The 21289-nt window shown below is 37.9% G+C and overlaps 1 protein-coding gene across 4 annotated transcripts in view; it reads right to left on the reverse strand.

Moving 5' to 3' along the window:
* The window catches only part of MAPRE2 (microtubule associated protein RP/EB family member 2), a 176328-nt gene that overhangs the window by 28471 nt on the left and 126568 nt on the right, over nucleotides 1-21289 (reverse strand). For all 4 annotated transcript variants that reach the window (XM_057526951.1, XM_007167071.3, XM_007167070.2 and 1 more), the window contains 2 exons: nucleotides 12971-13116; nucleotides 10130-10343 (listed from right to left, as the gene is read on the reverse strand). In XM_057526951.1, the coding sequence (XP_057382934.1) occupies nucleotides 10130-10343; nucleotides 12971-13116 (360 nt within the window). The remainder of the gene's footprint in view (nucleotides 1-10129; nucleotides 10344-12970; nucleotides 13117-21289) is intronic.

Below are 21289 nucleotides of genomic sequence, written 5' to 3' on the forward strand. Positions count from 1 at the left end.
AGGCCTGGAACAAGTGGCTTAACGTTTCCTGCATTTACAAACATATATAAAATATAGTGACTCTCACCCAAGAGCCTATTGCGAGGATGACGGGAATGTTTTTGAACATTTAAAAATTATTGCTCTTGGGACTTCCCTGGTGGCGCAGTGGTTAAGAATCTGCCTGTCAATGCAGGGGACATGGGTTTGATCCCTGGTCTGGGAAGATCCCACATGCCGCGGAGCAACTAAGCCCGTGCACCACAACTACTGAGACTGCACTCTACAGCCTGCGAGCTACAACTACTGAAGCCGGTGTGCCTACAGCCCATGCTCTGCAACAAGAGAAGCCACCGCAATGAGAAGCCCGTGCACCACAACGAAGAGTAGCCCCCGCTCGCGGCAACAAAGACCCAAAGCAGCCAAAAAATAAATAAATAAATAAATAAATAAATAAATTTATTAAAAAAAACCCTTAAAAAAATAAAAAATAAATAAAAATTATTGCTCTTTAAAAATAAGTAAATGCCGTTTGAATAGAACAGCATGTGCTCTGTTTCAAGCCTTTACAACAGCGGTCGCCAACTTTTTTGGCACCAGGGACCGGTTTCATGGAAGACAATTTTTCCACAGACTGGGGGAGGGGGGGGATGGTTCAGTGGTAATGTGACATTGGGGAGCGATGGGGAGCAGCAGATGAAGCTTCACTCGCCTGCCACTTGCCTCCTGCTGTGCGGACCGGTTCCTAACAGGCCACGGACTGCTACCAGTCTGTGGCCCGGGGGTTGGGAACCCCTGCTTTACAACACTGGAGGGCCTTTTATTTCCTCCATTCAGTATGCAATTTGAATTTCGTTTGTGAAAATTTACTGCAGTTCAGTATAGTGTGGGGAGCAGATAAGAACGTAACACAAGACCGTATCCGTGATATTTGAGAGAGGCAATATAATAATATAACGGTTAAAGGGCATCGGGCTCTGGAATCCCAGGGTTCCCTATTTCCAGTGTGTGACCCTGACAAGTTGCTGAGCCTCTCTGTGCCTCAGTTTCCTCAATTTTAAAATAGGGGTGTAATGGGAACTGTCTACCATTTAGGATTGTTGTGAAGCTAAACTGAGCTAATACGGGTTAAGTGTTTAGAACAATAGCTGGCATTTAGTATGTGTTCAATACTTACTCCCTCTATTTGATGACTCCCTCTACATTTTAAATGTTTTCCTTTTCCCTAACTTCCATTAAAAATTCTATTCATATTAGATTTAGATTTTGAGAGTTACACAATAATAACGCCACAACATTTTGTAGGTTTTGATCTGTAAGCTTGAAAAAATTCCGGTTTAAAAAAAAAAAAACAAAACTGTGACATATTTTGATCCCCCAAAGCCAAAACAATTAAAAATTATAAACTGAATTAGTAAATTGTCTGTCAAAGGTGCTGTTTCCTTAAGCAAACACATTGCGATGGAAATGAAAAATGCACGGCTCTTCCTTGGAAGAAGCCCTTGGCCTCTTACACAGGCACTGCCAGAAGATTCCTATCTGAAGCTCCTGAATTCTTCATGACTCTTTGCTCCTCTCTGTGCCCAATATTCCAAACTCATAGATATTCAGTAACCTGGCAAGGCGGAGCACTGCTCATATTTTATGCTGTGGTTTTATCAGTATTATAGATACGGAAATGCAGTTTTAATTATTCTTTGAGGAGGAAAGTATCCCAACGCCTATCTTATATATTTCACATATGATAGATGTGTAACTGGAGGAACAAAACCACCAATACCCCTCCTCTCCTTCCAGGGAGTAGGGAATGTCTCCTAAGAATTTAATTAATTGGACCATCATAATTTTTTCCCATTTTCTCCAGGCCTACTTGTAGCTAAGGGAGTAGCCATTAACTGGTATGCAGCTTAGCAATGGGATGGTTTCTCAATATGAACAGGCCAAGGGCATGCAATGCTAATATAGGGCAGGGACTGAGTGAAAGATACATTGTTCAGATAATAAGGAGAAGTGCTAACACCTATTTGAAAAGAAGTCTTGTTAATTATGGGACTGGTAAGAAAAATGCATTTCTTCCTTGTTATGCGTTGATATTGCACGATCTTTTAAAATTAACATTTGATCCTTGAAGTAAGTAGGTATAGGGATAGTACAGTATGTGGTTAGGTGACTGGGGACTGTGAGACAGCAGTACCAGGCAGATATACACTGGGAAGCTGTAAGAATAAATAGGCCTGACTTCTCTTGATGGAGAGATCATGAAGGGACAAGAAAGGTGGCGCTGCCTGTGCCTATCCTAACAGGGTTCTGGAAAGTAAATGCCATTATGGACTGCTTTAGTCTAAAGAGAAGACGTGGGAAATATGCATTTCTTAGAGTAAATGATAGCTTTGGGGTGAGACTAACATTTATGTTTAAAGGGTGGAGTTTCTCAAAAGATAAATGCAGACTTGCATCCTGGCAATAATAAGGAAAAAGGTCTTGTATAATGGCACAGGCTTGAGGCCAAGGTTAGAACCCTTGAGTGAAATATAACTTTTTGAGTACTTTTTACTTGGACTCTGAGTTAATACCTGTTACATCAGAAACATCAACACTCTGCAGAGCAATATAACAAAATCCAGAGTCTCCACAATATAACATCACAATGTCTAGGACACAATCCAAAATTACTCAACATATGAAGAGTCAGGAAATGGTGGAATTAGCAGACAAGAACTTTAAAGCAGCTATCATAACCATTCCCAGTCAGGTAAAGTATGCTCATAATACATGAAAGATAGGCAATCTCAGGAGAGAAAGAAAAAAAATTAAAACTGAAAAAAATAGTTGAAATTAAAAAAATGCTTAGTAGTAGAATGTAGATGACAGAGGAAGAAGAGGGCTAACTTGAAGATACATTAATAGAAACCATCTAAAGAATAGAGAGAATACTGGAAAAAAATGAGCCTCAGGGACCTGAGGGAAAATTTAAAAAGCTCACATATGGAAAAATGAAGTCCCAGAAAAATAGGATAGAGAGAATGGAGCTGAAAAAAAATTTGAAAAAATAATGGCTGAAAATCTCCCAAATGTGGTAAAAGACATAGACTTATGGATTTAAGAAGTCTAATGACTCCAAAACAAGATAAGTTCAAAGAGAACATCATAGCCACACTACTGAAACCCACAGATAAAGAGTCTTGACTGCATCCAGAGAAAAACAACTTATCATTATAGGGGAAGGTGATTAGAATGAGTATGCATTTCTTATCTTTAGAGGTCACAGATAGTGGAAAGACATCTTTAACAGGAGGGAGGGAGGAATAAAAGATCAATCTGAATTCTTTACCTAGGAAAATATTCTTTAAGAATGAAGGTAAGGGCTTCCCTGGTGGCACAGTGGTTAAGAATCCACCTGCCAATGCAGGTGACACAGGTTCAAACCCTGGTCTGGGAAGATCCCACATGCCGCGGAGCAACTAAGCCTGTGCCTCACAACTACTGAGCCTGCGCTCTAGAGCCTGCGAGCCACAACTACTGAAGCCTGTGTGCCTAGAGCCCGTGCTCTGCAACAAGAGAAGCCACCGCAATGAGAGGCCCATGCATTGCAATGAAGAGTAGCCCCCGCTCACTGCAACTAGAGAAAGCCCGCACACAGCAATGAAGACCCAACGTAGCCATAAATAAATAAATAAATAATAAAATTTTAAAAAAGTGTACTTTGATGCACAGAAGTTTAAAAAAAAAGAATGGAGGTGAAATAAAGACATTCATAGAAAAAGGAAAACTAAAAGAATTTGTTGCCATTGCACCTGCTCTACAAGAAATGCTGAAGAAAGTTATTCAGTCTGAAGAGAAATTAAATTAGTAGGGAACTCAGATGTTCAGGAATGAATGAAGAACACTGGAAATGGTAAAAATATGAAAAATAAATAGGTTTTTTCTCTTAATATCTTTAAAATTCATATGAGTATTTAAAGCAGCATTGCCTTATAGAAATATAATGGGAACCATGTAAGTAAAACATTTTCTAGTAGCCACATTAAAAAAAATCTTGAGATTAATTTTAATATATATATGCAAAATGTATACAATATATGCAAACTATAATTTCTATGTGTAATCAATATAAAAATTATTAACTAGTTTTATATTTTTTCCCATACCAAGTCTTCTAAATTCAGCATGCATTGTATACCTGCAGCACATTTCAATGCAGAATAAGCAATTTCAAGTGCTCAAAAGCCACAATATCAGACAGTGTTGATTTAAAACAAAAGTTATAACACTGTCTTGTGGGGTTTATAATGTAATACATATGACAGCCAAAACAAAGGACAGTGGAGGGAACGGTTGCCAGGGTTCCACATTTTACATGAAATATTAAGTACACTGTGAAAAGGTCAGAATATATACGGTAATCGTTAGAGCAGCCACTGAAAAAATTAGTGCAAAGCGGTACCGTTAAAAAGGCAATGGATAAATTAAGATGGAATGCTAAAAAATATTTTTAAAATTCAGAAGACAACAGGAAAAGAGAAACAGAGAAACAAAAAACAAAGGGGACAAGCAGAAAACAAATGATAGATCTAAATCCAACCAAATCAATAATTACATTAACAGTGGACTGTATGCTCCAATGTCCAGAGATTATCAGAATGAATAAAAAATGCAAGACCCAATTACATGCTGTTTATAAGAGACCCACTTTAAATATAAAGACAAAGATAGGTGGAAATTTACCTATTATGGAGAAAGATACACCATGCAAACAGTAAGCATAAGAAAGCTGGAGTGGCTATATTAATATTAGATAAAATAGACTTCAAGGGCTTCCCTGGTGGCGCAGTGGTTGAGAATCTGCCTGCTAATGCAGGGGACACGGGTTCGAGCCCTGGTCTGGGAAGATCCCACATGCCGCAGAGCGGCTGGGCCCGTGAGCCACAATTACTGAGCCTGCGTGTCTGGAGCCTGTGCTCCGCAACAAGAGAGGCCACGATAGTGAGAGGCCCGCGCACCGTGATGAAGAGTGGTCCCCGCTTGCCGCAACTAGAGAAAGCCCTAGCACAGAAACGAAGACCCAACATAGCAATCAATCAATCAATCAATTAATCAATAAAAAAAAATAAATCTTAAAAAAAAAAAAAATAGACTTCAAGTATTACCAAAGATAAAGAGGGAAGCCTCATAAAATAAAAAGGTCAATTCATCAGCACGACTCAACAATCAGAAATATCTACGCATCTAACAGAGCCCTAAATACAGGAAACAAAAATTGAGAGAATTAAAGGGACAAACCAGTAATTCCACAATAAATGTTAACACTCTCTTTGCAGCAATTGTTAGAACGAGACAACAACAACAAATCAGTAAAAACATAGATGATCTGAATAACACCATCCACTATCTTGATACTGATATTTCTAAAACACCATACGACCAACAACTGCAGAATGCATATTCTTTTCAAGTGACACTGACCAAGGGAGACCACATTCTGGGCCAGAAAAATCAAGATCAGAACAAGGATAAAAAAACCACTATAAACTGCTACATTTCATTGCTTCTCCTAAAAAAACCCAAAAAAACCCCCAAACTTTTGGGGAAAGTAAAAGCAACTCTTCTTTCCCCAAAGGTGATAGGCGATGCTTATTCAGATTACAGGTACTCAAAGAATATGCAAACACTGGTCAACAAATAAAATCAATAAACATAATCACTTTGTTAAGGTTGTATGAACAGCCTTAGAGAACCCAAAATTAAAGATAATTAAGAGTGAAAGTATTCAAATACTCAATACAGTTTTTGAAAGATGCTGTCAGGATTTATTTAAATCTCCATTTAGGAATTTAATTATGATCATTCAAATGCTTTATTCTATTCTATTCCACTTCTTAGGTTGCTTCCTTTTTGAAATCATTTTTCTAGTATTTCTACTAATTTTATTTTGAGGCTGCAATGCCTAAAGGAAAGCCCCTAAAGAAAAGAGAAAGCTCAGAATCAATTTCCATAGCAACTCTAAATCCATCACACTATATTTATATATGGGAGTTTGATTTAAATGCATTAATATATGTGGATTTGCAACATGTCTAAGCTGTGGTTGCTATAGGAACCGCAACCTCAAATTTCGTTTTAAGTTTAGTTAAGTGCTCACACATAAAAACTGATCCCGCTGACAGCTATCTCGAGTTGCAGATATGGCTCATAGCAATAAATTTATAAACATCATGACTCACGATGACATACGCACTTAATAGATATCTGTCATTATGAAAATGTGTATTTTAATATATGCTCCTTGTTGGTAGATCAAAAGCAATTCAAGATGCAATTCCTCAGGATGTAGATAGAATAAGACTTGCCAGGCAGCCATCCACCCTTAGTGACAGCCTCTGCTCATGCTGAAGCTTGTTACGGCCCAGGTAAGTCACCCAAAGACACACAGACACCAACGGGTTCTATGGCTTCTCTGAATCCACGGAATACTGGTGTCTATTCTGAAATGGCAGAAAAATCTAGCACGTTTTATAGTCAGGACATGCAAATTACTTTTAATATTAGTTTAAGGATATATTTGGAGAGAGAGAAAGCCACTGCAAAATGAACCAAATATCCCAAAGCCAAAATGAAAAAATAATTAAAGACCATCTCCTGTTTTCGATTACACCAGATGTTGCTTGTTTCCACTAGTACAGATGATTAAGAAACGACCAAGGCCTAGAGATGGGCACAGAAATTACTGCTGAATGCTACTGACCTGGCATCACTGGGAGATGACTGGCCTAGATATGTGAATTTCCCAGACAGCTGACCCTCACCTCATCAAGCACTTTAATTTGTCTTAAGTTTTGGATGGACACAATCAGACTTATGTATGAGGATGGTCTCGAATAGTTTCAGACCAGAGGCGGAGAGGCTAGTTTAGAGACTGTAAAATAGTTCATGGGAGAGATGATTATAAATAGAAAATTAAAATCTTAAGAATTAGAAGGGAACTCTGAGTGTATCGATTAGCACATGCTGGTGTCATACAGATCTTGAGGGCTACCGAGAGACATGGAGCTCTTTGATTCAGCAATAGAGATCTCAGGCTGCTGGACTATTTATACGGTTTCATTAAGATTTTTTGGCTCTTCTTTTACTGATGTGCACACTTTGTAGTGCTATCAGTATACTCCTTGCCCTAATAAGATACACGCTGAGAAACCATATCCCCATGTTTGTTATAATTATATCCAAGTCAAGAAAGAGCAAATAAAGGAGGTCGAGAAGTACAAATTTCCAGTTATAAAATAAATAAGTCATGCGGGTGTAAAGTACAGCATGGGGAATATAGTCAATAATATCGTATTAACTTTGTATGGTACAGATGGTAACTAGAATCATTGTGGTGATCATTTTGCAATGTGTACAAATGCCAAATCACTATGTTGTACACCTGAAACTAATATAATGTGGTATATCAATTAGATGTCAATTTTAAAAATAAATATATATAAAAGAAAGAGCAAATAGACTCTGGGTAAGTATTCTAGGAACTCTCCCTTGTGGAAAGAGTAAAGTGTATGAATTTTATAGCACAGATTTTACAACACCTATTCTGACTTTTAGAAGACGTTCTGGCTTGCACTTTCTTGGCTGTTTTCCCAAGAGTTGGATACATGACCTCTAGGAAAAAATGAGGTCTCATTGTATTTATAGGAGCCTTTCTCCTATTATAGCTTTTAAAACAATGTTCTACATGTGATGTATACCTTGCTATAATTTTTTCAGTATAGTTTTACTACCCCACCATGTCCAAGAGTCAGAACATGTCTCATAAAAAACAGTATGACTGGTTTGACTTCTGGAAATATCCTACCTCCTTGATTAAGACCAATGAGGTAAACATGGTCGAGGTATCAGAACACAAACCTTGGCAATACTGTCTTCCAGAACATTAAAAACCAAATTTATGAACTGCTGACTTTAATGTGTTTCCTGAGCTTTGTCACCAGAGAAGTTAAGCTCTGGAAACAATATATTTCTTTTCCAGGTTCATGGACATTCTTTCTATCAAAATGGCACAAGTTCCTCTGTGGCTTTTGTGAAAGACAGATGAGGGAATTCCTCGAAAATGAGGCCAAGGCAGCATAATGACAGTTCTGTTTGGGGGCGGGGGGCAGTTAGGATGGTTGGTGCCAATTTAAGGACACATTATGACTGTAGAAAAAAAATGTTCTGAGGCCTGTCCGGTTCCACTGCTGAAAACTTGAAAAAGTAGCAGCTGAGTTGCAAGATGAATCTGTACATCATTAGCAGCTGCAGAAAAAGAGCTTGGGGTGAGAGCTACCAGCCGCTCTTGGTTTTCGTACCTTCTTGTCCCCCAACTCCATCTGCCTGTGTCTCCCCAGCTCTGAAGGAGACACACAACTCCCCTTCTCTATCCTGGTCCTAGAATAATGACAGTTTCTGACAAAAGCTGAAGGCCAATTTGAACTGCCATAAACTTTTGTTCCCCAAACTCCCTGTGGCTTCCTTTTTACCCAAACTCTTCCCAGCACTTCTGTTCTGAAAAAGGTAAACATTCCCTTTCCTCACCAAACCTCTTTCGATGCCCTTGACCCCACTTTTCCCCTCCAGCCTCAGGGTCATTGTTCCACCAGTTTCCCCTCCTTTTTCCTATTATTCCTTCTCACGGACCTTTCTCCCATCTTACAAACCTGCTCCTTGTGCCTTGTCCTAAAAGCAAACAAAATCAAGTCGAGGACAATGCCATTCTCTCCCCAATCTTACTTCCTAAAGCAACTGTCAGCTTTTTCCCGACACCAACAAAATGTTTTTATTTCCTGATTTGGTGAAGGTGGAATCTCTTCTCACATCACTTTCACATTTGTGTGTCATGCCCTTGTTAATAAGCCGCTGCAATCTAGGTGTATGGATTCAGCATTTCTACAGACCAATTCTCTAAAGAACATATATTAATCACCTCCCAGGAGCCAGATTTCTTTCTTTGGCCTATTTTCAGGCTTCATCTTATCTGATCTCTCCAACAATTAATACTCAGCGCTGCTGGTGATCCCTCTTTCTAAAAATGTCCTACTGTTTGTTCTCTGATGTTGAGCTGGTTTTTCCCCTGATGTCCCTCCTTTTCTCAGCTTCCTCTTTTTCCTCTTGCCCCTTAAATGTATGTATTCCCAAAGATCTGTGCTTCGTTTATTTTGTTTAAGCTTATTTTATTCTATGGCTTTGAAGTTGGATTTTTATGCTGTCTCAGTTTCCTTTCTCCAATTCCTCAACCCCCTCCTGGACCCATCATTCCACTGAGTGACCCCAAAGGACCCTCCCAGTCCTCACTGTACTTGACTCCTCAGCAGATTTAGACACTGGTGACCATTCTGCTCCCTTCCTTCTATTTCCCTGACACGTTATTCCCTCATTTCTTTCAATCCTTCTGGTGTCTTCCCCGCTCCTATGTAAGCCCTTCCTTTTCTACCCAAACATTAAATGTTCGAGTTCCTCAGGGACTCTCGCCTTCTCACTGGGGACTCACTTCCAGCTTCAATTACCTGGATATGGAAGACTCACCAATGTTTACCTCTAGCTGACACTTCCTTGAGTTCCAGACACATGTCCACACAGTTTAGTATTAGTCTTGTTATAATCATTTCTAATAATTCTCATCGAGGTTGGGCATAAATAAGGAATTTGCATTCTTACAGAATTAAGGTTGTTGACTTAACAAGTGTGAAACACTGGTTTTCAGGATGGAAACACATGGTTTCTGAGGATTTCATCGTTTAACTCTCCAGTATCACAGCTGATGTTTATAATAATGACCCTCATTGGACAAGCACACATTCTGCTTGGTAAAGTCTGTTTTTTAGGCAAGAATGTTTGTAATATATTTTAGAAAGATTTTTCTCCAAAACAGTTAAAACATTTTTTAAAGTTCTAGGTATTTATCCTCAGTGACTTCACTTTTGGATGAAGTTGGCTAAGTGAGGTCTTACTGAATGTTGTCACACAGAAATTGGCACTGCCCACACAGGAGACAGGATGGATATTTCATGAATTTCCTCTGAAGGATTATAGATGATGATCCATATTTAAAAGTGTAAATCGGTTCACAGTACAGCGCAGGAGGGCCTGTGAAAGTGACTCTAGGATTTCACTGTTACGGTACCTGCTGTCGGGGAGTTTGCATGGTGAGACTTCTTGGGCAGGTTGAAGATCTGTTCGCCAGGGTCGGGAGGAGGAATTGCATCTTGCCCTTGTCGTGCTTCTACGGGGTCATACTCCTTGCCATCGTAGTTGGCATCATAGAACTTCTTAAACCACTGAATAAAATCCAGGTTGTCCTGGAAACGCCCTTTCACGAGCTTTTCCACTGGAATTACCTGCAATATAAAATCACCAGGTGAGTCATGATCCTCGGGCTTGTTTGTATTTGATACAACTGAAGTGTTTCCTAAATATAACTTTACATCTGCAATTCATGTCTGCTGGCCTCTCCCCCAGTGTCTTAGCCAGTGGTATTCCAGAATTCATATAATTTTCCTTTAGATTAAAGAAAAATTAAAATGTTGTAGTTGGTTCTCCTGGAATATTTAATACATCTGAACAAACCATACAAAACAAGGAATACCCTGAGCTGTCAAGAGGGGCTGATTCTCTTCATAGAACGTTTATTGCCATATCCCTCCAAAAGCATGGGTCTGGGATGTTGTGCTGTTTCAAGGTTGATAGGTTTTCCTTATTTCTTTGTAACACTTGGTCTAGCTGTGTTGGAATAAGCTCTTAAAAAGATTGTAGCTATTAGAGAGTACGAATGAATAAGACTCAAGTCAATGAAAACTCACACTAATCTAACGGTTCCTAAGAAACAAAATGAGCTTTCATGGAGCGTCTTTACAATGTAGAGAGACAAGCATAAAATAAAAACAACTAACCACAATACAGGGCTCAGTAATTTATGGGTAACACTGGAGCACAGTTAATATGCCATGGCGGTACATTTCTTAAACAGGTTTCTTTTTGTATTTTGTAACTATTTTATCAAGACTGGGTGTAAATTAAGTGTTTTTAAAGGGCAGCCTAAAGAGCCAATCAGTATTCCCTTTAGAGGTCTTTCCATTGTACTATTTAAGTATTTCCATGTTTTCTGATTTGTAAGTTTTGTTTATGCTGATATTCTGATTGTTTTAGAAAGTGCCTTCTTGGAGCATAAGGCCCTTTAATTAACATGCTACTATATTTTGCTTTCTGCCAAACGTGAACATTTATAAACAGTCTTAGATGATGACGATGTATTAGCCATTCAAAGCAGGCACTTAATTCTGTTGACTTAATTTTGCAATTCCTATCAAAATGAAAGCTCCGGGGTCATAAGTTCAAAATCTGAGGTGGCGAGGAAATATTTGTACATATGCTTCCCACGTGCTGTCACAGGCTATGACAAACATGAACAGGGATCACTGTCTCTATACCAGGATCTTTGGGTAGAATCATAGCATATTAAGCTAGAGAGGCCAACAAAGGTCATAAAGGTCAGTGTCCCTCCAGTACAAGAATTTTATCTTCAAATTTCTTTTTTTCTTTTTTTGGGCCACACCGCGGCTTGCAGGATCCTAGTTCCCTGACATGGGATTGAACCTGTGCCCTCGGCAGTGAAAGCTGGGAGTCCGAACCACTAGCCTGCCAGGGAATTCCCTATCTTCAAATTTCTTAACAATGGCTGACCCACTCTCTGTGTGTACACTTCTACGGAGATATGGAGTCCCCAACTTTGTTACATAGCAAGTTCCGTCAATAAACCTATGAATGGGTGTTTCTTTTCTTTTTGATCGAGAAGCATATATAGAAAAATGATACAGAAGTGTACAGAGAAGTGATGCTAATAAGGAAGAAGAATCTATATAACTCTGGTTTTGAATAAATACAGAAGGAGCTAATTGGAAATTAACCACAGCAAAGGATATCAAGTTGAAAAGGAATCAAAAAATTAAAATGCTAAAGAGGATATATGTTTTGCAATAAAAATTCTGAGAAAATGAGAAGCCAAAATTTTCTTAATATTTTGATAAGAATGCTTTGATTTAGGGAGATATTAATTGCATAAATTAAAAAATATATACAGTTCAGCAAACTTTTCTTTCCTTTAACCTCTATCTCTTATAACTCAAAATTTAAATGTTTATTTCCATAGCCTATTTATTGCTACTATCTATGAAAAGAAAAGCTTTCCATTTCTCCCCTGCTGGTTTTTCTCTTTTCCCTTATTCAAAATTCATTTCTTTCCAACCTATTCTCTCCAAGAGCTATATCCTAAATAAAGACTATGAACGTAATATGTATTTGAATAGCAGGAAACATGCAAAGCCTGAATGGGCTTCAGCAATCGTCCTCTATGGGGGAAAAAGGACTTTAGTCTAACTTCATTTGTATCACTCTAGAATAAAATTATGAAGTTCAAAGTGGGTGAAAGAATATTTTATGGACATTGAGTGAGAATCTGAGTGTATATACTGGACACCTTAACGTGTAGTCCTCGCTTTAATTTCATAGCCACAGGGAAGGGGGTTTTAGTCCCATTTTATAGATGGGTAAACTCAGACTCAAAGAATTTAAATAACTTGCTCAAGTCATGGTGCTGGGATTCAAACCCGTGCCATTTCTACTGTACTACGCTATTTCTTTAAAGACACAAAACACACAAAGAACCACAGTGGCATCTGGCAAACATAAAAATTTCTCATCTGCGATGCTAATACAGAATAACATTTCAGCATTCATAATTTCTGTTAGTGTTTTTAGTCTAATGGCTACAAGTTTAGAAATTGCCTCAAATAAAAACCTCATGCAAATATGGGAAGTGAGGGTTGGTGCTTCTAAATACAGGACTCAACCTACTGTAGTGATGTCAAGATATATCCCATTGACACATTTTTGGATTTTTGCATCTCTGCATGAAAACAATTCTAAGCAAAGACAATGCATTTTATGGAGGTACAAGTGTGTCTCCTACCTTATCAACATTCATTCGCTTAAACGATGCTTGCAGAAGCTTAAAATTGTGAATGTACTCATGTTCCAACTTCGCTTGAAATTTTACTTTCTTCAAACTAATGCAGCCAGGAAAGAGCATGTCCATGAACTGGCAGTAGGCTGCTCCTGGAAAGAGACAAGAAAAGGACCAGTGTGAGTGTGACTGTACCACGTGCGACTGAGGGTTGCTGGGCAGGAGGGAGCCGGGAGCCCAGAGCCCTCAGCCCTCCTGCCGTGTGTGTTCCTCTCTTCATTGCACCCACATCTCCTCATCCACCAGGGCTGGGTGCTGGTGGGCAGGGACGTGCCTTGATGCAGCTCCTGCCACTTCCCCATCCCTAACCACTGTGGTACCGACGCTGTTCACCAGAGCATCACCAGATTCCACAAACAGTGAACAGAACTTCATTCTTTCACACCAAGGAAATCAGTGTATGAACAACTCTTCTTAGCTTCTATCAGAAAAAAAAAAAAAGGGAACATATTTTTCCTTCCATCTAGCTGCTACTGGCTCCAAATCATTAAAATACATAAGAGAAAAATAGCAGGAAATTTCAACATGAGCAAACTACATGAAATATGGAGCTCAAAAAAATAGGCATACGCCGCCCAAGCTGTTTTATATCCACCCTGCAAAATGACTGAGGTGAAACTGTTTAACTAAGCCAACTAATACCAAAAACAGTTGTATACCAATTTAATTCCAGTCCAGAGCAATGAGGTTCCTATATTAACATGAAGGATGGAGACATGGAGACTCTGAAACTTACAGAAGTTCAGGGTCATGCTATTTATGACTGAGAAATAAAAATAACAGACATGTTCAATGAGTTCCCTGAGGAAACGGTCATAGAAAAAAGGATATTAGTAAGTCTTTCATATATATATATATATATATATATATATATATATATATATACATTTTATGAAGAACTCTTAGATCATGACAATATCAACTAGAAAATCCCAGAAAGATCATACATGTTGACTCATAAAGGCTAAAGGCATTTAGAAAAAGAAATTCCAAGCCAGAATGATTATTTTTCTTTTACAAGTAGGAAAAGCAATTGAGTGGTGAGAATGGGAACAAATGGCCATTTCTGTGTTCTCTTTCTTTCTTTGCTTCTCCAGATCTCTTGGTCTGTTTCTGTAACGTGCCAATGATATGCCTTTCGAACATAAAGGGCTCTCCTCCATCCTTTGGTATCAAGGTTTCTGTGAGAAGCCTTTCATTCTGTTTGGGCGACTCACCTTTACACAGGAAGAGCCCACTTGGTCTCTTATGTCAAAGAGATGTTGAGCATCCTTTACTGAGATAGGAATCCCAGAAAACAGGGAACCAGATATCAAGAATCTAAGGGCTGCTACAACAGGAAATGGTGGGGCAACTCATTATTTGTAGGTAAGAGTATAAAGTGATGAAATATAGGCCACAATAAACATTACCTCCAGAATCTTTACATCTGTGATGCTTCCTTTAGATGCCAATACCCTAAGTACAAACTGGTACTTTTGTAGTCAAGCAGATGGGTTTTCTTAAAAACAAGACAAACTAAAACAAAACAAAACAAAAAACACTGGAGGAGGTGAGAGAAGCATCATAATCTTGGGGGGCATTCTTACAGTCGTCATCCAATTATTCAGGTCCTCCTTTTGAAGTGCCACCAGATGGAGCCAATACCAAAAGCCATTCAACATGATTTTTATAGAGACAGGGGTGTCTAAACACAAGTGTCTCATTACCTGCTCTTTAAAGAGTTATTTTCACTTTTGTAGTGTTTAGCATAAAATTTACTTATGGAGACACCAGTATCTATGTATTCGTACAAACCCAGCAAGCAAATCACCTTCCAAATTTAAAAAGCAGTAACAGCTTTTGAAACACACAAAAAACCCCCACCAAACTTGAATACAGAGTGTGAAGGAAGAAATGAAAAATCATCTCTGGTCTCATCATCCAGAGAAAACCACTGTTAATATTCTGGCATATACCATTCTATTTTTTAAAAAATTTAACAGACCATGGTTCCCTTTCTGGATCATTAAATATTCGCTACTGACATTTTTAATGGCCTTCTGATTTTTATACCATGCTTAGCAACTCTCCCAAGCCAAGATTACATAAATATTCATGTGTATTTTCTTTAAGTACTTTTATGGTCTCAAGTTTCACATTTACATTCTGAATAGACGTGGAATTTATTTTGGCCTATGATATAAAGGACGGTTCTAATTTTAGTTATTCCAAATGTTAGTGGAAATTTTTGGCTCCCCAGCATTTGGACACCTTCCTATCTGACTTGATGCAACAGGGCCCTGCCTCTCACCACAGTACCAAAGGTGGGCAGATATCCCTTTCCCGACACCCAGGGTAAGATGCAGGCCTGTGACCTAGGCTCTGCCTCTGGATGCTCTTGCCTGGGTCTCAGAGTCTTAAGGGAGTGAGTGAAACATGCAGGGATCATTAGAATTTGTTCATGGTGGCAGTGGTGGGATCTAGCAGATGCTTCAGCAGCACAGCAGCATCCTAACCATCCTAGTCCAGTGGCTCAAGGGAGGATCTATTCCTAGCTTCTTCACATCTTTTGGATGCTGTCACCTTCTGAGCTTGGTTCCCCACTGACTCTGAGAGCTGCCCAATATGATTTCTGTAAATCCGTCTCTGCTTAAACTTGCCAGAATTATTTTCTGCTATTTTCAACCACAATTGCTGACTGATAAAGTTAGCTCGGTGTTGAACACCATCATTTCATAGATAATCTATACTTTTCCCACTGAGGAATCACTAATTTTACTCTCTATGACTTTCCTAATACATGCATTTAAAGTCTTTTCAGGGGTTTTCTTTTGGGGGGGGGCAGGTCCTGTCCCCATGATAGTTTCACACTCTTTATTATTTAAATACATATATAATATGTATTACTATCTGTAGAATAATTTCCCCTCTGCTTTTTCTCAAAATTTTCTTAAATTCTGTCATGCATTCGTTCTTTCCATTATAATTTTGAATTTGTCATTCATGGTATAAAGAAACTAGATCTTAAAAATTTAGTCATTTATTGAGATAGCCTCATCCACCAGAGGGCAGACAGCAGAAGCAAGAAGAACTACAATCCAGCAGCCTGTGGAAAGAAAACCACATTGACAGAAAGACAGACAAAATGAAAAGACAGAGGGCTATGTACCAGATGAAGGAACAAGATAAAACCCCAGTAAAACAACTAAATGAAGTGGAGATAGGCAACCTTCCAAAAAAATAATTCAGAATAATGATACTAAAGATGATCCAGGACCTTGGGAAAAGAATGGAGGCAAAGATTGAGAAGATGAAAGAAATGTTTAACAAAGACCTAGAAGAATTAAAGAACAAACAAACAGAGAAGAACAATACAATAACTGAAATGAAAGATACACTAGAAGGAATCAATAGCAGAATAACTGAGGCAGAAGAATGCATAAGTGTCCTGGAAGACAGAATGGTGGAATTCACTGCCACAGAACAGAATAAGGAAAAAGAATGAAAAGAAATGAAGACAGCCTAAGAGACCTCTGGGACAATATTAAATGCACCAACATTCACATTATAGGGATCCCAGAAGGAGAAGAGACGGAGAAAGGACCCGAGAAAATATATGAAGAGATGACAGTCGAAAACATCACTAACATGGGAAAGGAAATAGCCACCCAAGTCCAGGAAGTGTAGAGAGTCCCAGGCAGGATAAAGCCAAGGAGAAACACACTGAGACACACAGTAATCAAATTGACAAAAATTAAAGACAAAGAAAAATTATTAAAAGCAACAAGGGAAAAACAGCAAATAACATACAAGGGAACTCCCATAACGTTAACAGCTGATTTCTCAGCAGAACTTCTGCAAGCCAGAAGGGAGTGGCATGATATATTTAGAGTGATAAAAGGGAAGAACCTACAACCAAGATTACTCTACCCAGCAAGGATCTCATTTAGGTTCAACAGAGAAATCAAAAGCTTTACAGACAAGCAAAAGCTAAGAGAATTCAGCACCACCAAACCAGCTCTACAACAAATGCTAAAGGAACTTCTCTAAGTGGGAAACACAAGAGAAGAAAAGGACCTACAAAAACAAACCCAAAACATTTAAGAAAATGGTAGCAGGAATATACATATCGGTAATTACCTTAAACGTGAATGAATTAAATGCTCCAACCAAAAGACACAGGCTCACGGAATGGATACAAAAACAAAACCCATATATATGCTGTCTATAAGACACCCATTTCAGACCTAGGAACAAATACAGACTGAGAGTGAGGGGATGGAAAAAGATATTCCATGCAAATGGAAATCAAAAGAAAGCTGGAGTAGCAATACTCATATCAGATAAAATAGACTTTAAAATAAAGAATGTTACAAGAGACAAGGAAGGACACTACTAATGATCAAAGGATCAATCCAAGAAGAGGATATAACAATTATAAATATATATGCACCCAACATAGGAGCACCTCAATACATAAGGCAAATGCTAACAGCTATAAAAGAGGAAATCGACAGTAACACAATAATAGTGGGGGACTTTAACACGTCACTTACACCAACAGACAGATCATTCAGACAGAAAATTAATAAGTACACAAGCTTTAAATGACACAATGGACCAGACAGATTTAACTGATATTTATAGGACATTCCATCCAAAAACAGCAGATTACACTTTCTTCTCAAGTGCACATGGAACATTCTCCAGGAGAGATCACACACATCTTGGGTCACAAATCAAGCCTCAGTAAACTGAAGAAAACTGAAATCATATCAAGCATCTTTTCTGACCACAATGCTATGAGGTTAGAAATCAATTACAGGGTAAAATAACGTAAAAAACACAAACACATGGAGGCTAAACAATACGTTACTAAATAACCAAGAGATCACTGAAGAAATCAAAGAGGAAATCAAAAAATACCTAGAAACAAATGACAACAAAAACATGACGACCAAAAATCTATGGGATGCAGCAAAAGCAGTTCTAAGTGGGAAGTTTATAGCAATACAATCCTACCTCAAGAAACAAGAAAAATCTCAAATAAACAATCTAACTTTACACCTAAAGGAACTAGAGAAAGAAGAACAAACAAAACCCAAAGTTAGTAGAAGGAAAGAATCATAAAGATCAGAGTGGAAATAAATGAAATAAAAACAAAGAAAACAATAGCAAAGATCAATAAAACTAAAAGCTGGTTCTTTGAGAAGATAAACAAAATTGATTAACCTTTAGCCAGACTCATCAAGAAAAAGAGGGAGAGGACTCAAATCAATAAAATTAGAAATGAAAATGGAGAAGTTACAATGGACACCACAGAAATACAAAGCATCATAAGAGACTACTACAAGCAACTGTATGCCAATAAAATGGACAACCTGGAAGACATGACAAATTCTTAGAAAGGTATAACCTTCCATGACTGAACCAGGAAGAAATAGAAAACATGAACAGACCAATCACAAGTAATGAAATTGAAACTGTGATTAAAAACCTTCCAACAAACAAAACTCCAGTACCAGATGGCTCCACAGGTGAATTCTATCAAACATTTAAAGAAGAGCTAACACCCATCCCTCTCAAACTCTTCCAAAAAACTGCAGAGGAAGGAACACTCCCAAACTCATTCTACGAGGTCACCATCACCCTGATACCAAAACCAGAAAAAGATACTACAAAAAAAGAAAATTACAGACCAATATCACTGATGAATATAGATGCAAAAATCCTCAACAAAATACCAGCAAACAGAATCCAAATACACATTAAAAGGATCATATACCATGATCAAGTGGGATTTATCCCAGGGATGCAAGGATTCTTCAATATATGCAAATCAATCAATGTGATACACCATATTAACAAATTGAAGAATAAAAACCATATGATCTTCTCAGTAGATGCAGAAAAAGCTTTTGACAAAATTCAACACTCATTTATGATAATAACTCTCCAGAAAGTGGGCATAGAGGGAACCTACCTCAATATAATTAAGGCCATATATGACAAACCCACAGCAAACATCATTCTCAATGGTGAAAAATTGAAAGCATTTCCTCTAAGATCAGGAAAAGACAAGGATGTCCACTCTCACCACTATTATTCAACATAGTTCTGGAAGTCCTAGCCACAGCAATCAGAGAAGAAAAAGAAATAAAAGGAATCCAAATTGGAAAAGAAGAAGTAAAACTGTCACTGTTTGCAGATGACATGATACTATACATAGAGAATCCTAAAGATGCCACCAGAAAACTACTAGAGCTAATCAATGAATTTGGTAAAGTTGCAGAATACAAAATTAATGCACAGAAATATCTTGCATTCCTATACACTAATAACGAAAGATCAGAAAGAGAAATTAAGGAAACAATCCCATTCACCATTGCAACAAAAAGAATAAAATACCTAGGAATAAACCTACCTAAGGAGGTAAAAGACCTGTACTCAGAAAACTATAAGACATTGATGAAAGAAATCAAAGATGACACAAACAGATGGAGAGATATACCATGTTCTTGGATTGGAAGAATCAATATTGTGAAAATGACTATATTACCCAAAGCAATCTACAGATTCAATGCAATCCCAATGGCAAATTATCAATGGCATTTTTTACAGAACTAGAACAAAAAATCTTAAATTTTATATGGAGACACAAAAGACCCCGAATAGCCAAAGCAGTCTTGAGGGGAAAAAATGGAGCTGGAGAAATCAGACTCCCTGACTTCAGACTATATTACAAAGCTACAGTAATCAAGACAATATGGTACTGGCACAAAAATAGAAATATAGATCAATGGAACAGGATAGAAAGCTCAGAATAAACTCATGCACATATGGTCACCTTATCTTTGATAAAGGAGGCAAGAATATACAATGGAGAAAAGCCAGTCTCTTCAATAAGTAGTGCTGGAAAAACCGGACAGCTACATGTAAAAGAATTAAATCAGAACACTCCCTAACACCATACACAAAAGTAAACTCAAAATGGATTCAAGACCTAAATGTAAGACCGGACACTATAAAACTCTTAGAGGAAAACATAGGAAGAACACTCTTTGACATAAATCACAGCAAGATCTCTTTTGACCCACCTCCTAGACTAATGGAAATAAATACAAAAATAAACAAATGGGACCTAATGAAACTTAAAAGCTTTTGCACAGCAAAGGAAACTATAAACAAGATGAAAAGACAACCCTCAGAATGGGAGAAAATATTTGCAAATGAATCAACGGACAAAGGATTAATCTCCAAAGTATATAAACAGCTCAGGCAGCTCAATATTAAAAAAACAAACAATGCAATCAATAAATGGGCAGAAGACCTACACAGACATTTCTCAAAGGAAGACATACAGATGGCCAAAAGGCACATGAAAAGATACTCATCATCACTAATTATTAGAGAAATGCAAATCAAAACTACAATGAGGTATCACCTCACAGCAGTTAGAATGGGCATCATAGAAAATCTACAAACAATAAATGCTGGAGAGGGTATGGAGAAAAGGGAACCCTCTTGTACTGTTGGTGGGAATGTAAATTGATAATAGCCACTATGGAGAACAGTATGGAGGTTCCTTAAAAAACTAAAAATAGAATTATAGAATGACTCAGCAATCCCACTACTGGGCATATATCCTGAGAAAACCATAATTCAAAAAGACACATGCACCCCAATGTTCATTGCAGCACTTTTTACAATAGCCAGGTCATGGAAGCATCGTAAATGCCCATCAACAGACGAATGGATAAAGATGTGGTACATATATACAATGGAATATTACTCAGCCATAAAAATGAATGAAATGGGGTCATTTGCAGAGATGTGGATGGACCTAGAGACTGTCATACAGAGTGAAGTAAGTCAGAAAGAGAAAAAGAAATATCGTATATTAACACATATATGTGGAATCTAGAAAAATGGTACAGATGAACCAGTTTACAAGACAGAAATAGAGACAGAGATGTAGAGAACAAACGTATGGACACCAAAGGGGGAAAGCGGGGTCGGTGGGGGGTGGTGGGATGAATTGGGAGGTTGGGATTGACATATATACACTAATATGTATAAAATAGATAACTAATAAGAACCTGCTGTACAAAGAAATAAATTCAAAAAAAATTTAGTCATTTATTATGTAATGATAGAGGTTTATTGAAATATAATTCATATACCATAAAGTTCAATCTTCTAAAGTTTATAATTCAGTGGTTTTTAAAATATTCACAGAATCATTCATGTATCACCACTCTCTAATTCCAGAAGATTCTCATT

This window comes from Balaenoptera acutorostrata, chromosome 13 (genome assembly GCF_949987535.1).
Source record: "Balaenoptera acutorostrata chromosome 13, mBalAcu1.1, whole genome shotgun sequence".
Lineage (NCBI taxonomy): Eukaryota > Metazoa > Chordata > Mammalia > Artiodactyla > Balaenopteridae > Balaenoptera > Balaenoptera acutorostrata.